General features: G+C 33.5%; 3 protein-coding genes across 6 annotated transcripts; all 3 read left to right on the top strand.

Annotated features, from left to right (window-relative positions):
• The first annotated feature begins 3548 nt into the window (after positions 1-3548).
• LOC118039876 (protein DETOXIFICATION 12) lies at positions 3549-6935 on the top strand. 2 transcript variants are annotated; one of them, XM_035046694.2, is made up of 8 exons: positions 3549-3810; positions 3949-4373; positions 4993-5537; positions 5648-5734; positions 5825-5881; positions 6051-6289; positions 6387-6592; positions 6685-6935. In XM_035046694.2, the coding sequence occupies exons 2-8, from the start codon at positions 4098-4100 to the stop codon at positions 6745-6747; spliced, it is 1473 nt and encodes a 490-aa protein (XP_034902585.1). In that variant the 5' UTR covers positions 3549-3810; positions 3949-4097; the 3' UTR covers positions 6748-6935. The 2 variants fall into 2 exon arrangements, with proteins under 2 accessions (XP_034902585.1, XP_034902586.1); XM_035046695.2 differs by having other exon boundaries at positions 3550-3810; positions 4015-4373.
• An 818-nt stretch (positions 6936-7753) lies between these two features.
• Positions 7754-10892, top strand: LOC118039877 (uncharacterized). The gene is given in 5 exon segments (XM_035046696.2): positions 7754-7930; positions 8010-8103; positions 9145-9354; positions 10029-10648; positions 10651-10892. Coding segments are annotated over 5 exon segments (1041 nt in total). The 5' UTR covers positions 7754-7855; the 3' UTR covers positions 10693-10892.
• A 1974-nt stretch (positions 10893-12866) lies between these two features.
• On the top strand, positions 12867-17130 carry LOC118039879 (origin of replication complex subunit 4). 3 transcript variants are annotated; one of them, XR_004685982.1, is made up of 17 exons: positions 12867-13040; positions 13113-13203; positions 13288-13344; positions 13439-13486; positions 13802-13852; positions 13937-13980; positions 14058-14121; positions 14341-14427; positions 14736-14827; positions 14897-14978; positions 15081-15166; positions 15265-15374; positions 15825-15917; positions 15997-16061; positions 16153-16296; positions 16569-16747; positions 16826-17130. XR_004685982.1 is itself a non-coding variant. In XM_035046698.1 (16 exons), the coding sequence occupies exons 1-16, from the start codon at positions 12931-12933 to the stop codon at positions 16596-16598; spliced, it is 1254 nt and encodes a 417-aa protein (XP_034902589.1). In that variant the 5' UTR covers positions 12867-12930; the 3' UTR covers positions 16599-17130. The 3 variants fall into 3 exon arrangements, 2 of the variants coding, with proteins under 2 accessions (XP_034902589.1, XP_034902588.1); XM_035046698.1 differs by having other exon boundaries at positions 16569-17130; XM_035046697.1 differs by lacking the exons at positions 16569-16747; positions 16826-17130 and having other exon boundaries at positions 16153-16329.
• Positions 17131-17149: the final 19 nt, after the last annotated feature.

The following is a 17149-nucleotide window of genomic DNA, read 5'->3' as shown; positions in this document are numbered from 1 at the left end:
ATATAAGGAACAAAATTCAAGATATAATTTATTATTAGAAAATTTATTTATTTAAAATAAAAATATATTATTTTATATATAAACACAGGCCGGTTCGATTTTGAACCCCAGTGATTGTCCGCCCAGGACTTGGGTTTCGGAAAACACACTCAGTTGGCTGACTAACTTTGATACCGTTATTCATTTTTTAGCCTCGTATAATAAAAGAGACAATTACAAGGAAAGGGTGTGTGCTTCATATTTTAGTGTTCTCTTGAGATAAACTTGAATTTAAAGGCACAAAACCCCTCCAGACTCAGTCTCTTTTAACCTCAGCTAATAAAAGAATTGATTTTTTTTATATATAATTATATTTTTGTATCTTGTTGTTTTTATATCTGGTAGTTATGTAAAAATTCTCAAAGAATCCATTGTATTTTTATCAATATTGATATTATATAAGATATAATATGTTAAAGTCCTCAAATGATCATAATATTGAAAGACAATAAAAAAAAATTAAAAAGAACTAAAGTCAAATCAAACTAATATTTGAAATTCATGACTCAAATTCTGATATCGTGTTGCATCCTAATAGATAAAAAAAAAATTATGAGATAACATTCTTAGTCATCCAAAATTAAAAAAAACAAAAAAAGATAACGGTCAACTGATTAAAGACTAGGAAGCGTGTTTGGTAGTGTGGTAACAATTGTTTTTCAAATAACTTTTCATGCCGAAATGCATGTTAATAATTTTTTTTTATTTTTTAAAAATTATTTTTGACATCAGAACATCAAAATGATCCAAAACATTTAAATTGTATTAAATTTTAGCAAAAAAAAAATAATAAATTTTGTGGGAACTCGGTTTGCACCACGTTCTCAAACACTCTCTAAAACTAGCATGACAAATAAATGAAATAAAAAAATAAGTTATGAAATTAAAAAACAAATCAAGAAAATCCTAAAAATATTTTAAAAAAATAATAAAAAAATGAAGATCACGAGAAAAATACAAAGTGATTGTTATAAATGACATCTAATCATTTTTTTTCTTATATATTTACTAAAAAATTGAATTGCCCCTCGTTTAAATTAATTATAATTAAAAAAATATCATGAAAATATAAAAAATACTCTTTAATACAATTTTAATCTGTTTTAATTTTAAAAACAGTTCAGTTTATTACACTTACAATCAAAGCATAAAAGATTTAAATAACCCAGACCCCAGCTTTACTTTTTTTCAAGGTATCTAATTCATTGAACCATGCATAAAACTAATCTGTCTCTAATTACTATAATAATGACAGATAAATACCGTAAAAAAAAAAAAAAAAAAAAAAACCATCTTACTCTAAATGACGAACTCGTTATTCTTTGCTGCTGCCAAGGGCAAAATCACCGCTTTACCATTGTGATGCCTAAATCATCTGTCTGAATAACACAAAATTACAAATGGCAGTTGATTTGACTACTTTGCCTTTGTCGTCCAAGGGGGAGATCCCCTATTTCTCACTGTCGATGTGGAACCACGCAGGTGCATGCAATTCGTGGAGTTGTTACTGTCTTATGCGGTCATTACCATCCCGGTCCCCCGCAATTACTAGAAGTATAGAACCACTAAAACGAGTGGCTTGGGAAGTTTCCACCTATTTTAATGACATCTTGTATTTCCTGTGACGTTCACTGGTTACCGTATAGGAGTGAGTGAGATTCTAATTGATTTTTAAAATATCTTTTATTTAAAAATATATTAAAATAATATTTTTTTTTAATTTTTAAAAATTAATTTTGATATTATTACATTAAAATAATTTAAAACACTAAAACAAATATGAATTTAAAATAAAAAAATAAAAAAAAATATTTTTTTTTAAAAAAAAATACTTTAAAATATAAAAACAAATATGGGGCAGGTGCTCCACTGTAGAGTGTCAGTCAAACAATTTAAATTACTTCGAATCCCAACCTTGAACATTTTTTATTTATTTTTTTCTCAAGTTTAGAGTATTTGCATAGTAAAATCAATCATTAAATATTAACGATGTGAGTGGCAGACTCACTAATTGCTATCAGACAAACCACGTCGAAGACAGCCTTTACGACGTTACCTCCAAATAACTATTAACTAAAATTAAGTATCACCTTATTAAATTATTCACTCACATAAACTAAAATAATATAATATTTTTCCTGGGACATTGATATGTAATTAGATTTTCTAAATATTTTATTTCCCTCGCCGATCACTTTTAGTAACTCAAGCATCACAGAACTCTCTTTCAACGCGTGTTCTGATTAACGAAACCTTTACTTCCTGTTCAACAGTAGATTATATCTCGAGTAAATTATTACATACAGTAGCTTGAATTTTGATCATGTATAACAAAACACTAAAAGAAGTGTGGTGCTTGAATAGTGTAAACGTGTATTTGTGGTTGTATTTTAAATAATTTTTTTGTGTTAAAATATATGTTAATGATATTTTTTTTGTTTTTTAAAAATTAATTATAATATCAGCACATCAAAATAATTTGAAAAATATTAAAAACAGATTAATTTAAAGTAATTAAAAAAATAAAATAAAAACTTTTAAAAAAATTTAAAACAAATAAACAAATTCATATGCACTGCATGATTACACTGTTCATTTCACAATCAACTTTTTTTTTAATTTCCTCTCCTGTCATTGAACTTTTTTTTTTTATATATATATATAACTTCATCGTGCCGGGTTATATTAGATCTTTTTCGCTCTCGTATAAGAGACGTGTAAAAAAAAATCCAATTTTACAAAGACTTCCAGAATTAGATTTGACAATAAGATAAAATAAATAGAACAACGAACGTAAAATATCTACAAAAACTTCTATCTTTGTTTTTATTAGAAAATTCAATTTTTTATTTTAGTATTTAATTAGTATCAGTTTTTTAAAAAAATTATAGTTTCTATTTTTTAATTTATTTATTAAGAGTCAGTTTTCTGTTTTTTAATTGAAAAAATTATAATATCAAAAAACCATTTATAAAATTGATGCCTTTTTATATTAAAAATTAACTTCAAATGCTAACCATGTATAATGCATGAATAGTTATCTGTTAAAACTTAAAATAATTGAGAGAACATGCAAATGGGCAATTGGAGTCCACGTCAACGAAGTTTTAAATTTGATTCCCTTTTGTGGGTGGACAGACTCGTCCGTACTGTTTTCGTTGGACTCATCTATGATTCGAGTCTTTAAATTTACATTAAGGTTGTCTTTTCTGTTTTGTTTTATTTAGAATAGTCGGTATATTTAATTTCAATTTAATAAACAAAATAAATCAGAATAAATTTTATTTTTTCGGTTATTTCTGAAAATTTCATTTAAATTTCAGTGGAACTTTTTGTTCCAATTCGGTTAAATAATATTTTTTTTAAAAGGGGCCTACTGTTCATGCATGTGCCTTCAAACACTAAATATTAAAAGTTTTTAATTAACATATTTCTCAAGACTGCACTGTTTCTATTTTCAATTCTTATTCCCACCCAATTAAATCACAAATTGATCAAATTAATCTTTTTTTTTCTTTACAGTTAGATTTTAATGATATTTTAAATGTCATATAGGAAGCTTAGCTTGCTGTAACAAACAAAGGAACGGGCATAATTCCACCCTGTTATTTTCGACACAAACATTGATTTTCACTGATAGATGATTAGTCTGACGGAACTCTCCCAAAAGATTGGTGGCTAACAGAGAGACTGTATATTTTTTTTGAAAGGCTCGAATTCAAAACCTTCAACTGGACGTTCATCTCTATCTTCGCATGAATGACTGTAGAGGTAATGATTGGCTTATCTTGGTTGTAATTACTTTATGTTTCCTGGCACCATCAAGGAAATAAAGCAATAACACCTAGCAGCACTTCAATATTGATTCTTTTTTCTTTTTTTAATATGCCTTTTTTCTCTTCCCCGAAGATGCTGAAACTCGATCAATCTGTATTAATGTCGTTGGTTGATATATATTCAACTGTCAATCTCCAGTCTTCAAGAAAAATCTAAAGGTAGAAGAAAGAATCTCCACATCTTCAAGAATAGTGTGACAGGCAACTTATAATCCATCATCCATGGAAAAAGACACGAAAAAGAGCATGGAAGAGCGTTTACTACTACCAGAAAAGAGATCAAATGAGGGAAGAGAAGGTATAGCTCAAACATGGCGTGAGTTTACTCAAGAAGCGAAAAGGCTAGCTTACATAGCAGGACCCATGATGGTTACTACGACAGCCCTCAACTTGTTCCTGGTTGTTTCAAATATGATGGTGGGTCATCTTGGTGAGCTAGCTCTTTCTAGTTCAGCCATAGCTATCTCTCTCTGTAATGTTACAGGCATCAGTCTTCTAGTAAGTCTCTTCTGTATTTCCATTTTAATCTCCTCGTTTCTTTTATTTATGAATAAATTAATTAATTTCATAACCAGAAGGAACAACTTAGAAGGATGCGATCCTGCTTACATTGCTGAATATGGACCATCTGAACAGATCTTGTTGGCGGCCATACCCAGTCATTATAAATTATCGCAGATGCATTAGCTGTATGGCATTGCCAGTTCCCCTCATGACCCTTTGTCCTAAAACGTTTTGATCGAGGAGAGGCCCAATAGGATGCAAGTAATCCCGCCAGAAAAATCCTTCTCTGCGCTACCAAATAACCCAAAGACACTGATCCAAAATCCTTCTTAGATTCGGCACCTTTTGTCTCCTGGCTTTTTAGCATGCTGAATAGTTTTATTTTTTTTAAAAAAATACAGTTTATCAATTAATCCAATAGAATATCAATGATCTTCTTTTAACCACCAAGACTATATATTCAGATTGCAAAAATTGTGATGGTAAATTGATGTGGACTTTCTTGCACATTAAGCTTTTATTACCATGAAGAGAATTAAATAACTGGAAAAAAAACATAACAAATTCATGGTGCACATAAATTAATGTTGTTGTTGGATTATATGCCGGACAGAATGGAATGGCAAGTGCACTGGAAACTTTATGCGGGCAAGCTTATGGAGCTCAACAATATCGAAAAGTCGGAAACCAAACTTATGGTGCCATGTTCTCCCTAATTTTAGTTGCTCTCGTTGTATCTCTGGTTTGGATCAACATGGAGAAGCTGCTCGTATTAATTGGCCAAGATCCCATAATTGCACACGAAGCTGGCCAGTTTACATTATGGCTCATTCCTACCATTTTCGCTTATGCAATATTTCAGCCACTTTCTCGATACTTGCAAGTGCAAAGTATAACCATTCCAATGCTTGTAAGCTCTTGTGTCACTCTCCTTTTACATATACCTCTCTGCTGGCTTTTAGTATTCAAGTCTGGACTAAGAAACCTTGGAGGAGCATTATCTGTCGGTATTTCATATTGGTTGAATGCAATTTTTCTTATATTATACGTTAAATACTCTCCCGCCTGTGCCAAAACCCGTGTCCCAATTTCTATAGAACTGTTCCAAGGAATCGGAGAGTTCTTCCGCTTTGCTGTACCATCTGCAATGATGATTTGGTAAATAATACGTTCTCTCTTCTCCTTCTAATTACCATAAAGATACCAGTAATTCTAAATATCAGAAGGCATGTAACCTTTCATGAATTTTGTCTTGTTAAAACTTGTAGCCTGCAATGGTGGTCATATGAGATTGTCATCCTGCTATCAGGACTCTTGTCAAATCCACGACTTGAGACTTCAGTCCTGTCTGTATGGTATGCTTTCTTCTAGGTTTTTTTTTTTTTTTAAACATATGTGTGAATGAGAATATCACCAAATAATTTGCCTTCCAATTTGTTATGCAGTTTAACCACGATCGGAACACTCTATTCAATTCCATATGGACTAAGCGCAGCAGCCAGGTTTGTGCTGCGATACACACTTGGATAACTTCTGTCGATCTGCATACTAGCTCACTTCAATTCTATATCGAAAGAAGGCTTTCTTTCTTTCTTTCTTTCTTTTTTAATGATGAATGATGCAATTGATTTTTCATGTCTCCATTCGTTTCTTCTTCATCTGTTCACGTAGCACTAGGGTCTCAAATGAATTAGGAGCTGGGCGCCCGCAAGCAGCACGTATTGCTGCCTACTCTGTCATGATTCTTGCAATAATAGAGTTATTTGTTGTGAGTGGAACCCTCTTTTCCACGCGGCACCTTCTTGGTTACAGTTTCAGCAATGAGAGGGAAGTGGTGGACTATGTCTCCAACATGGCCCCTCTGGTTTGCCTGTCTGTAATAATAGATGGCTTACAAGGGGTGCTTTCAGGTTGAATTTCACCTTCCATATCGACAAGCAAATTTTTTTCTGAAGATAAATATTGACATAACTCTACCTAGTATCCGTTTTTATCTCACATCTGCAGGTGTTGCAAGGGGATGTGGTTGGCAGCATATAGGGGCTTCCGTCAATCTTGGAGCATTATATCTATGCGGGGTTCCAGTTGCTGCCATACTGGGCTATTGGTTGCAGTTGAAAGCAAGGGGCCTTTGGATTGGCATACAAGCCGGTGCCATTTTGCAAACAGTTCTGCTGTCTCTTGTAACAAGTTGTACGAACTGGGAAAAACAGGTTTGATATCCAGACTTGATCTATCTTGAACCCTTGTCGGTGCCTTTTTCCATTGAGATGTTTTAAATGTTTGGGTTGTCTTATTGCTGCAGGCAAGGCTGGCAAGGGAAAGGGTATTTGAGGAAAGATCTGCAGAAGAAAACACTTTAGCGTGAAGGAACAGGGGCGACGAACAAGTTTAGTGTCTAGCAGTTTTAAGAGACAACAATTAGATTAGCAGCTTATGCAACTTTGTTCCCAGTCTTTGTGGCACCAAAGCTTCTGTATTGAAGATGAGATTTGATGTCCATCATGGATTAATTTGATGATGAGACAATGATAAAGAGCGTGCATTTTTAATTTATCATGATGGGATATGCTTATTATTAGTATGCTGGTGTCATGGTACTTAAAGCTAAGGACTTTTGGTGGCAAGAAACAGTTGCTGGGAGGTGTGCGTGATCACATGTAAATTTTAGCATGCTAAAAACTCCGCAGCAGTGCCGGCATGGCTGGATCAAATTGCAGCTATATCGTTGTCCTCCTCCACGGAAGCAGCGATAATAGTGTCTGAAGAGCTCGAAATATTATTTGTTTTTATATTTTAAAAATATTTATTTTATTTATTTATTTTAAATTAATATTTTTAGAGTATTTTAATATGTTGATGTTAAAAATAATTTTTAAAAATATATAAATAAATATTATTTAAATATATTTTCGATTGAAAAATATTTTAAATTTCAACTGTTATTTTACCTTCATGAAAGTAATTCAATTTTCCTGGCATCCAATACTGACGCTTTCCAAGTAGCCTAATTTACTTTAACAAAATCTCATTAACAATTACAAGCAATGTTTGATGATTTCTATGAGGAAATTATTTTTTATTTATAAATATATTAAAATATTTTTTATTTTTTAAAATTTATTTTTAAAATTAACACATTAAAACAATTTAAAATTTAAAAAATTAAAAATTTTCTGCAAAAACTAACACACGCTAAATATATCAATTATATTATTAGCTATGTGTCAAAGAAAATAAAATTTAATAGATACTACTTTAAAAAGGTATAATTAAAGATGGCTAGATAGATAAATAGATGAATACTTGTCTCGAACAAGTATCAGTAGATACAGTTTGAGAAGGAGGAAAAAAACATAAGAGGTTGTTAGGGTCAAGCAAACGACACCGTTAAGTAGAGCTATAAATAAATCGGACAGAAGAACTGCAGTTTATACCCCAAAAACCACAAGATTGATTGAGAGAGAGAGAGAGAGATGGGAAAAGCGGAGAGAGAGCGTCTGAATCAAAGTCTGAGTGGGCACCTCAACACCATCCACGAGACCCTTCAGGTTTTCTTCCGCCATTTCAGATTTTAATTGAAGTTTTTTTATAGTATACTAATTTTGTTTCTTTATGAATAATAAATAGCTGTTGGATCAAACACCAGCTTCGTCGCTTGATAAACTGAGCTGGGATGATGTTGTTAAAACGGGTGATCAAGTCTCCAAGCAAGCTACTATCGGTACCACTCTTTAACACCTTCCATCTCTCTCTCTTCTTTAATGTATTTTCTTTTAAATTTTAAATTTTTAGATGGCGTGCATTTTTTTTTATAGTACTACATTTGCTTATTGAAAGTATCTCAATTATTGTCTTGTCATATTTTAGCAGTGCTTCTTTGTTGGGTGTTCTTAGATGTTTGGGGACATCATAAGGATTTGAATTTGGTTTGTTCTATTTTGATCATAAGAAAAGGAGCAAGTGGGTGAAATTAGAAACTGGATGATACAGGGAAATACAGAAAATTTTCTTCTTTTTTTCTCATGGATTGCCTGATAACCAGAGGAGGAGAAAATTGGTTGTTTCTATTGAGTTTGCTGTCATTAAGGTATCTGGCTGTAAGTTGTTTTGAATATTCATTTGAAAGGTTGATTTCTGGTCTATATTTAGATGTTATGGTTGGGTTCCGGTGCATCTGCCATCACATCTTTTTATTGTTCTTACAACATTATATAGTTTGGTTGTTATAACTCGTGATGAGAATGATAGCCATACTAAGGCTGTTTCTTGCTGACGTTTTAAACTCATGATGAGAAAATTGCCCATACAAAACTGTCCTTGTAGTCAGGGGCGGACCTAGAATTTAAGAAGTGAGGGTGTCAATCTGAAAAGATTAAAGCAGATTTAAAACTAAAATTAGGGATGATACACAATTTACAGGGGTGCAAAATATATGTTTTATACTAACTAAGTCTTAGTTTAAATGGTATAATTAAAACATTTTCAAAATATTAGGACTAAACTTAAAAAAAATTAAAATCAGGGGTGCAATACAAACAAAACATACCCAAACAAACTAGAAGAAAAACCGGAAGGGGGAGCACCCTCATTGATACTAGTCTCCCCCTGTTCATAGTTCTGATTTGTCATCTGTCCCATGTCACCTGAATGACATTTTGGACCTTTTTCCACTTCAGAAGAGCTAGCTCCTGTCCTTTCTCTTTTCCTACATGGCATTATGGATCAGATTTGTGTATGTGATGGTGGTTCTATTATGGTGCAGCTGGAATGCTTTGGACTGGGGAAACACCAGAAGCTAAAGCAGTTGAAGAAAACATGGTAACATACTTCAATACACTGCAGGGTCTGCTTCTGCTTTCTCATGGAAGTATGGTCGGTGCAGGACCTACTCTTTCATCTGCTATCCATGCATCCATTAAGCAAGTTGTTGACTGCAGTTTTAAGTTGATGATGGAAACTGTCTCCTCATACGGTAACATCTCTTTCTGTTTCACACAAACAAATGCACTCAGCGCACCTGTGCTCTAAACAAACACATTATGCAAAAGAATGCATGTGTGATCCAATCAGTTGTGTTCCTTTTGAGAGATCAGTGCATCTATTTTATCTCAGCAATGTCCTTGCAACACATGACTTGCTATTTAAGTTGGGGAAACACAGTGTGTTGATTACACAATATTACAACGAGCGTAGATATTGTGATTATACACTATCACTAAGTGTTTATGACCCAAAATTTTATTCCAGTAATGGAATTAAAGAAACAAGTCAAACAATTCTGGGATGATTGAAACAAAAACAGGAGTTCGAAGGAGAAATTGCAGGAGTTCTCTAGAATCATTATCGAAACTGGAGGTGGCTTTCAACATGTTTAATCTTTTCTAATGAGACTTTCAATATGTTTAATCTTTTCTAATGAGACAAACTGAGATTGATCACTTGATGTCCCATGTGATCTCAGGAAGTAAACTTGACAGTAAAATATGCAACCCACCATGATGCTTGTTTCCAGGTGTAGACTAGTTTTACAAGGTTATTTTGGTCATGTTATGCATCAACATGATTGTGTGGTGATTCGTCATGCCTTTTAAACACAGATGGATTATGATGCTCTTTATTTCTTCCTAATAAAATGAACACTGGCAGGATCTCGCAATAAGGACTTCAAACTTGTAGTACCACAATTAGTTGGTGCGGTATGGGAAGCATGCGATGCTCTTAAGAAGACTCCGGCTTCAAATATCACAGCAATTGGGCGAGCAATGACACAGGTTGCAGTTTCAGTGAAGGATGTTCTTCGGGAGATGAAGGAGCTCAAACCAGGTCCCTCCAATCAAACAGAAGCAGCTTCTGATGATGTTGCTTCTCATGATGATACTAGACTCAATGACAATGATAGCCTGAGTGACGATCTAGGCAATGACTTGTCACCTGAAGAGATGAAAGTTGCTCAATCAGCTATTGGGGTTATGACCGAGACAGTAGTAGTCCTAAAAGAACTCATCCGCACTATTACTGGTTTGCTTAAACAGGAAAAGCCTGAAGACACTGGCAATTTCGTGGACACTCTGGAGAAGTTATTGAAGCTGTGCCAAGAAATCGGAGTGCAGATTGATGAGCTTGGAGCCTCTCTTTATCCCCCGCAAGAATTTCCAGCTTTGAAGGCAGCTTTGGAGAAAATATCTAGTATTATTGATGAAGTGCAGTCGAAGGTGGAAAGTTTGACAAGCCCTTCGGAAGCTATTTTCAAGGCATGCAATGATTTGAAAAGCTCAATGAAACAAATGGAAGTGACGCTGGATTGCTGTAGCACCAGCGAAATAGAATCCACAATGCAGAATGTTTCTCTAGGCTAAGCTGTTAGAGGGATGGGAGGGACTCGCCCATAGTTTGTTTCTGAGCTAGACTTGTCCAGATACATGTTTTCTAGTATCTTTCAGTACGTAATTCTGTCTGATTCGCATTCGATTAAAACATTGCCAAAGTGAGAAAAAAAAGGTTTGCTCTGAATTACTTCCCTGGTAGCTTAACTTGAAACGCAACATTTGAGAGAGACAAGGGGTCAGCACATTCCTGGATAATAACCGAAGCATACGAGACCGTAGTCCGCTCATGGGTAAAACGGCCAGAGTATGCAAGTGGGAAGGGGAAATCGGACATGAGATTTAGGAACTGTCTGGAGCGCGGGTAAAATCGTGTTTTTATAAAAATTTAATATAATTTATATATTTTGAATTATTTTGATGTGTTAATACTAAAATTAATTTTTAAAAAATAAAAAAATATTATTAATATATATTTCAGTATAAAAATTATTTGAAAAATAACTTCTCTATCTGTCCAAACATACTCGAATGGAAAAATATATGAATCTGTGACAATCCTTAAATTGAGTCGTAGTTTAAACTTGTGGGGTTGTAATTTCACAGACTAGGCTTCGACTGTATATCAGACATCGTTTTACGAGTCCTGTGCCGTGGAAATTCTGCATATCGAATCTCGGGGTCATTAAAAGGTCTTCTGTAGTGGAAGCATGCCTTATCCAAACATAACAGCAATATTGTTGGTCTGAGTAGCTCATATCAGTATATGCTATGCACATGGTTTTCATCAAGAAAATAAAAAATCATAATTCAAGAGTACAAATGCTACAAGATGACTCTTTTTATGGCATCTCCATTTCAACTCAACAATTATTCACTAATCACTGACAGCTATCACCCCAGATGATTTCTTTTAATAGGTTTTCAAGTAGGTTGATCATTCATTTTACCCTTCTCTCCATGTAAGTTGGTAGGGTTCATAGCTGTATAAGCAGCCATGATCCCAATGGTGCATGCGTCATTTTTCTCTCTCAAGTGCATGAATTTGGTGATTGCTCTCTCATTTCTCAAGTGAATAATTAAAAAAAATGAATTTCAAAATTAATATTCGTTTGTGGTATTTTTTTTTACTGTGATCCTCTATCTTTCAATTTTATCATCGATTAACAAATTTGATTCAATTTCCCTTTAATTTAGTCCAAAAAAAGGTGCAATTATACAAAAATAATTTTTGGGAGTAAAATAAAAAAATATAAAAAATTTCAAATAGTAAATCCACGTTAAAATGCGATAGAATAAACAATACATATGTATCATAAAAACATCACACGGTTTAGCATTTCCTATAATAATAAGAATGACACTCAGGGGAAAAATGTTACCATCAAACCCTTAACAAAGACCAGCTAGAATCAAAGGTATTTAAAAAAAAAAACAATCTATCTATAATATTATATTATTTGACTCAACCAAACCCATTAAAATCAGATAATATGAATATTATAAATAATAATACATCAAAAACTTAAAAAATAGATATTACAGGTCGGATGAAGGATTGAGAATTTTGAAATCCGGTTAACTAAACTCAACTCGTATATCCCTATATCTTTTTGTCTTTATATTTGATAGTTTACAGAGTTAATATTTAGTTTTATTTAATTTAAAAATATTTTGATTTTAAATTTTTTTGCAAGTGGGCTTCTTATTAAATTGTTTTAATGTAACAAAAATAAAAAAGTCTCTAGTGGTGCAATGTATAAAATTATACTCAACACTATAATACCATGACACCAAAAATCCATAATGTAGACCTATCTTTAAATATATACCTATAAAAAATAGCAATATAAGCTAAATATGTGTATATTTATAATAGAAAATAAAATTGCAAAAACTTGAGAGTAGGACAAGCTTCTATTTACTGAACTGAAAAACGATGCTCTAAACAATTTTTGTTAAAAAAAAAAAAATCAAAACCAAAACATAAAAAAATTTGAAGTTCAATTTTCACAAATGTGATCTCTTACATGGAACAGCCCAGCCCAGCCCACCAGAGCAAGTGCCAACCCAAAACCCAGGGAGTTATCCGTAATTACACCACACTCTCCCTTATATATACACGGACCTTTCCTTGCCCTAAGCCTTAAGCTCTCAATCTTTCCCGCCATTTCCATCATCTTACTGTACCTTTTTTCTCAATTTGCTACAAAATAAATCCCAAAATGGGAATCGAAAATCTAGCCGAGAAAGCACAAATTCTGATAAGGAGCAGACTCTGTAACCCTAATTTCATCTTCAAGCCTCTCTCTGATTCCCCTGACAGCAATTACAGGTGCGTTTGATTGTCTTGGCTTTTAGGAATTCCCAATAATTTTTGTTAAAATAATGTGGAATAAATTTCCAGCAAGTTGAAGTTTATAATATCGAGTTCAATCATTGAGGCTTGCAACAATTCTATTCTGCTTCTTGGACCCCGTGGCTCTGGCAAAGTCGCGGTATGCATTACCCTTTTCTTTTCCTTTTTTTTTTTGTTATAGATTTGCTATCGAGAACATAGTGTTAAAAAATGATTTAATCAGGTATTGGAGCTTGTTCTCAGCGACTTACTGGAGGAATATCCCGACACAATCACTGTCGTATGCATTTATAACTGAATTTGTTTATTTTTTCTTTATTCTCTTCAATTATCTTTTTTTTTTTTAGATTCGCAATGACCTTTTTGTGATGCAGATCAGATTGAATGGGCTATTGCATAGTGAGGACAACTCTGCCTTGAAGGTCATATATCCTTTTTCTCTCCTACATCTTAACACCGTTCAGATCTTGCAATATGATGGTGTCATGATGTATTTATTTGATTGCGATGATAATAAGAAAAAAATGCATTGTTGATATACAATACATTGATTAGGTATTGTTGTGGACATTGAAGTACCATTGTTTTTATGATGATTGGTAATTTTGCAAGCAAATCAATTATAATATGTAAATACTTTGACCATGGATTTTCTGTAGATTAAATGGGGCTGTAGGATATGCTAATTCTAAAATATGTAAATATTAATATGTTTGTAATGGTTATTGATCATTCAGGAAATTGCCAGACAACTATGTATGGAGCATCATTTGTTGTTCTCAAAAATGGTAATACAAAAATCTGTTTTTGTTGAGAATAGTGACTTATGATGAAAGGATTCGGGTTTCCTGATCTTGGGATGATTTTTACAGGCTTCTTTTGACGATAACTCCCAGTTTATGATAGCCATGTTAAGGTGAGTTTTAATATTTTGTTTTCACAGGCCATTTACTATCTCAAACTTGGACTAAATGTGTTGTCTCTTGCTGCCAGGGAGTGTGGATTAGCACATAAAACAGTTATTTTTGCACTTGATGAGTTTGACCTATTTGCCCAGGTATCCTTTATCTTTTCTAGTTTCTCAAGTTGACCTCTCAAGTTTAATGTGGCTGAGTATTATAGTTTTATGACAGTCCATGCAGGAAATTTTTTTATTGGAAATTTTTAATAGGGACTGTATGGGATAAGGATTTTTTTCTTACACAAAAGATAGCAAGCTTTCTTCAGTTGAAATCTCAAATTAATATTTTTTTTTTTTTGGTTTTCCTCTTTTCAGGGGAAACAACGACTGCTTTATAGCTTGTTGGATGCAATGCAATCCGTAACATCTCAGGCTGTTGTTGTTGGTGTTAGTTGCCGATTGGTATGTTAAATTATTTTTCCTTACATTGTTTTCTTCCTTTTTCCTCCCCAGTATATAGCATTAGCAAAGAGATGCTTATCATAATTATTTTTGAGATCTTATGTGTGAAAAATTGTAATTCTGTTGGAGAAAGCAGAAGTTCTTCTCCCTGTAGTAATCTTTAAACGTAGCACTTAAGGCAGTAAAATAAGCAGAAAAGCATAGATGAGTGGAAAATTAATGTCAATTCCAATCGTAGCACATTGATTATGCATGATCATGTTAGTTTTAACTTGTTAAGAGCCTTAAAAGTCAAGCTGTATGTGCAGGATGCGGATCAGCTTTTAGAAAAAAGAGTGAGATCTCGGTTTTCTCATAGGAAGTTACTGTTTCTTCCTCCATCTAAGGAAGATGTGCAAAGGTACTTTCCCATTGCATGAGTTAGAAGTGCCATGATAAAATCCCAGTTTATCACTTTCTGATTATGCAGATTGCTGGAGCACATCCTATCTTTGCCAATGGACTCAAGTCTTGCCCATGACTACGCTGCTGAGTTCAATGAAAAGCTTCAAGTATATGTTATCTGATGCATACTTTTTATTAGATAGTAGTATCATGGTCCTTTCAGATATGTAAATTCATATTCAAACATGTATCATCTTGATGTTTGACAGAGTATTTTAGCAGACGAGAGATTCAAAGAAATCATCAGCAATTATCTGAACTCCAATTCTACCACCAATCATTTATTGAGATTTCTGTAAGTTTAGTTCTTGCACATGGAAAAATTGAATGTTGTGAATTAATAGTTTTTGAGGTTATAATACTTACCCTCTTCAACTTACCATTTGATGCTAGATTTATTGCCATCTCAAATATGGAATTGAAATCGGGGTTCTTGTCACTTGAGAACTTCAAAGCTGCACTTTCGAGCATCCAAAGGCAACCAAAGCAGGAATGCATAAAAGGTCTGCCAATTTGAAATTTCTTTGGTACTTATTTCTTGCCCAGATGTACCTTATCTGGTGGCTTATGAATGGATAGTTTCATAATTATTAGATGCTCTTGGAACTCATCTGCTATCTCCTATCTTGTCTCTTGGTTGCTGACATTACCCAATCATCATCCCCACATATTATATCCTGCAATGCATCTCGTGTGATATGCATCAATTCCTTTTATGAGATACTGATCCACTTTTAGATTTTGGAATTTATTCAAGTTTACTTAGGTGTACATGTCAGGTAGCACCGAATAAAAAAGTGCAGAGAACCGTGAATAATACTGCTGCATGAATTTTTGAAAAAATACTTTCACAAGCATGGGAAGTTTAATTTTATGTCTTGTTGATGCAAGCACTGGCCTTTTTTATTTTTTTCTTTAGGTGCAGAGTTTGATACCATAACATTTTTTGGCAGATTGCTCCATCTTGGAACTCTACATCCTTGTATGCATGAAAAGGTTGGAAATTAGAGAGCAAAATTCTTACAACTTCAGTTCAGTAATGAAAGGTCAACTTCACACATTTCTTGAATTTTATTACACCGTATTATCATTTTAATGTGCTAAAACGGTTTTCATATTTGGCAGAGTACAAAAGCGTACATGATTCGTTCCCGACATCTGATTATTATGCGCAAAATGTTTGCTTACGGGTCTGTATAAATCTCAGTGAAACTTCTGTTATGGTGTTCAACCACGTCTGCTCCATCACATTTTGACTATGTTTCACCCTAACTTCTGCAGGCATTTGAACACCTCCTTCAACGTGAGTTAATTTGTTTCACAGACAACAGAGGTCACAGTCAATCTATTGAATTCCGTCAAGTGAAGCTTGTAGTCTCATATGCTGAACTACAAGAGGGGCTGAAATCATATCGATCATGTCCTGTAAGTTACTCCCAGAATAGTACCTGTTTCTGAGAACTGCATATGTCATGTCATAATTTTTCGTGTGGTTTAGGGAAAGCAATGTATTTGTTTAAAAATTGAACCAGTCAACCCTGTTATAGATTTATGTAATTATTTGGAGCTTGCTGGGGTGTCCTCGCATCCAGTTTTACTCTTGCCATGAAATCATTGATTTCTATCACTATCCTCCCTTTTGTTATCCGTTGAAATCTGCAATGATTGATGAGTGTGTTATTTTGATTTTCTGGCAGGCCATTCTTCTAAAATTAATTGATCGCTGAAGGCAGAGCATCTGTTCAGAGACAATGTTGATGGCTGATTAGCTTCCACAAGGAATTCTCATCTGCTGTTTTCTTTCTAGGCAATTGCACCAAATTTGCCGAAAATAAGAAATTCATTGCTAGTTCTGCTGCTGATAATGTTAGCTTAGGTATTTTTTATTTATCCCCTGATACTTTGCTCATTGTATTGACTGCTAACTGCCATGTAGCTTTTTCTTGATGATCAGGAATTCCTTAATTCCAGAATTTTAAAAAGGTCAAGCTCCAAATTTCTTCCCAAGTTGTATCTGTTTGATTACAAGATTGTCACTGCTGCTGGAAATCTGGGAGAAAAGAAAGAATGATATACTTTTTAATTCTAGACTACATGACATTACGACTGCTGCAAAGCTTCAATGGGAATGAGGTTGATGTTGGTACATAATACTTCAAACATATAAAAGTCCAGAGATCCAAGAGTAGTATGCAATTCTTGTGCAAGACTTTTTCCATTTTCACACCAAAATCAGCTATGTGATTTTGTTTTGTTTAATTATCCTATTCTTTACCCT

Source organism: Populus alba, chromosome 8 (genome assembly GCF_005239225.2).
Source record: "Populus alba chromosome 8, ASM523922v2, whole genome shotgun sequence".
Lineage (NCBI taxonomy): Eukaryota > Viridiplantae > Streptophyta > Magnoliopsida > Malpighiales > Salicaceae > Populus > Populus alba.
The sequence above is the reverse complement of the archived record's forward strand: the minus strand, read 5'-3'. Positions and strand labels throughout refer to the sequence as shown.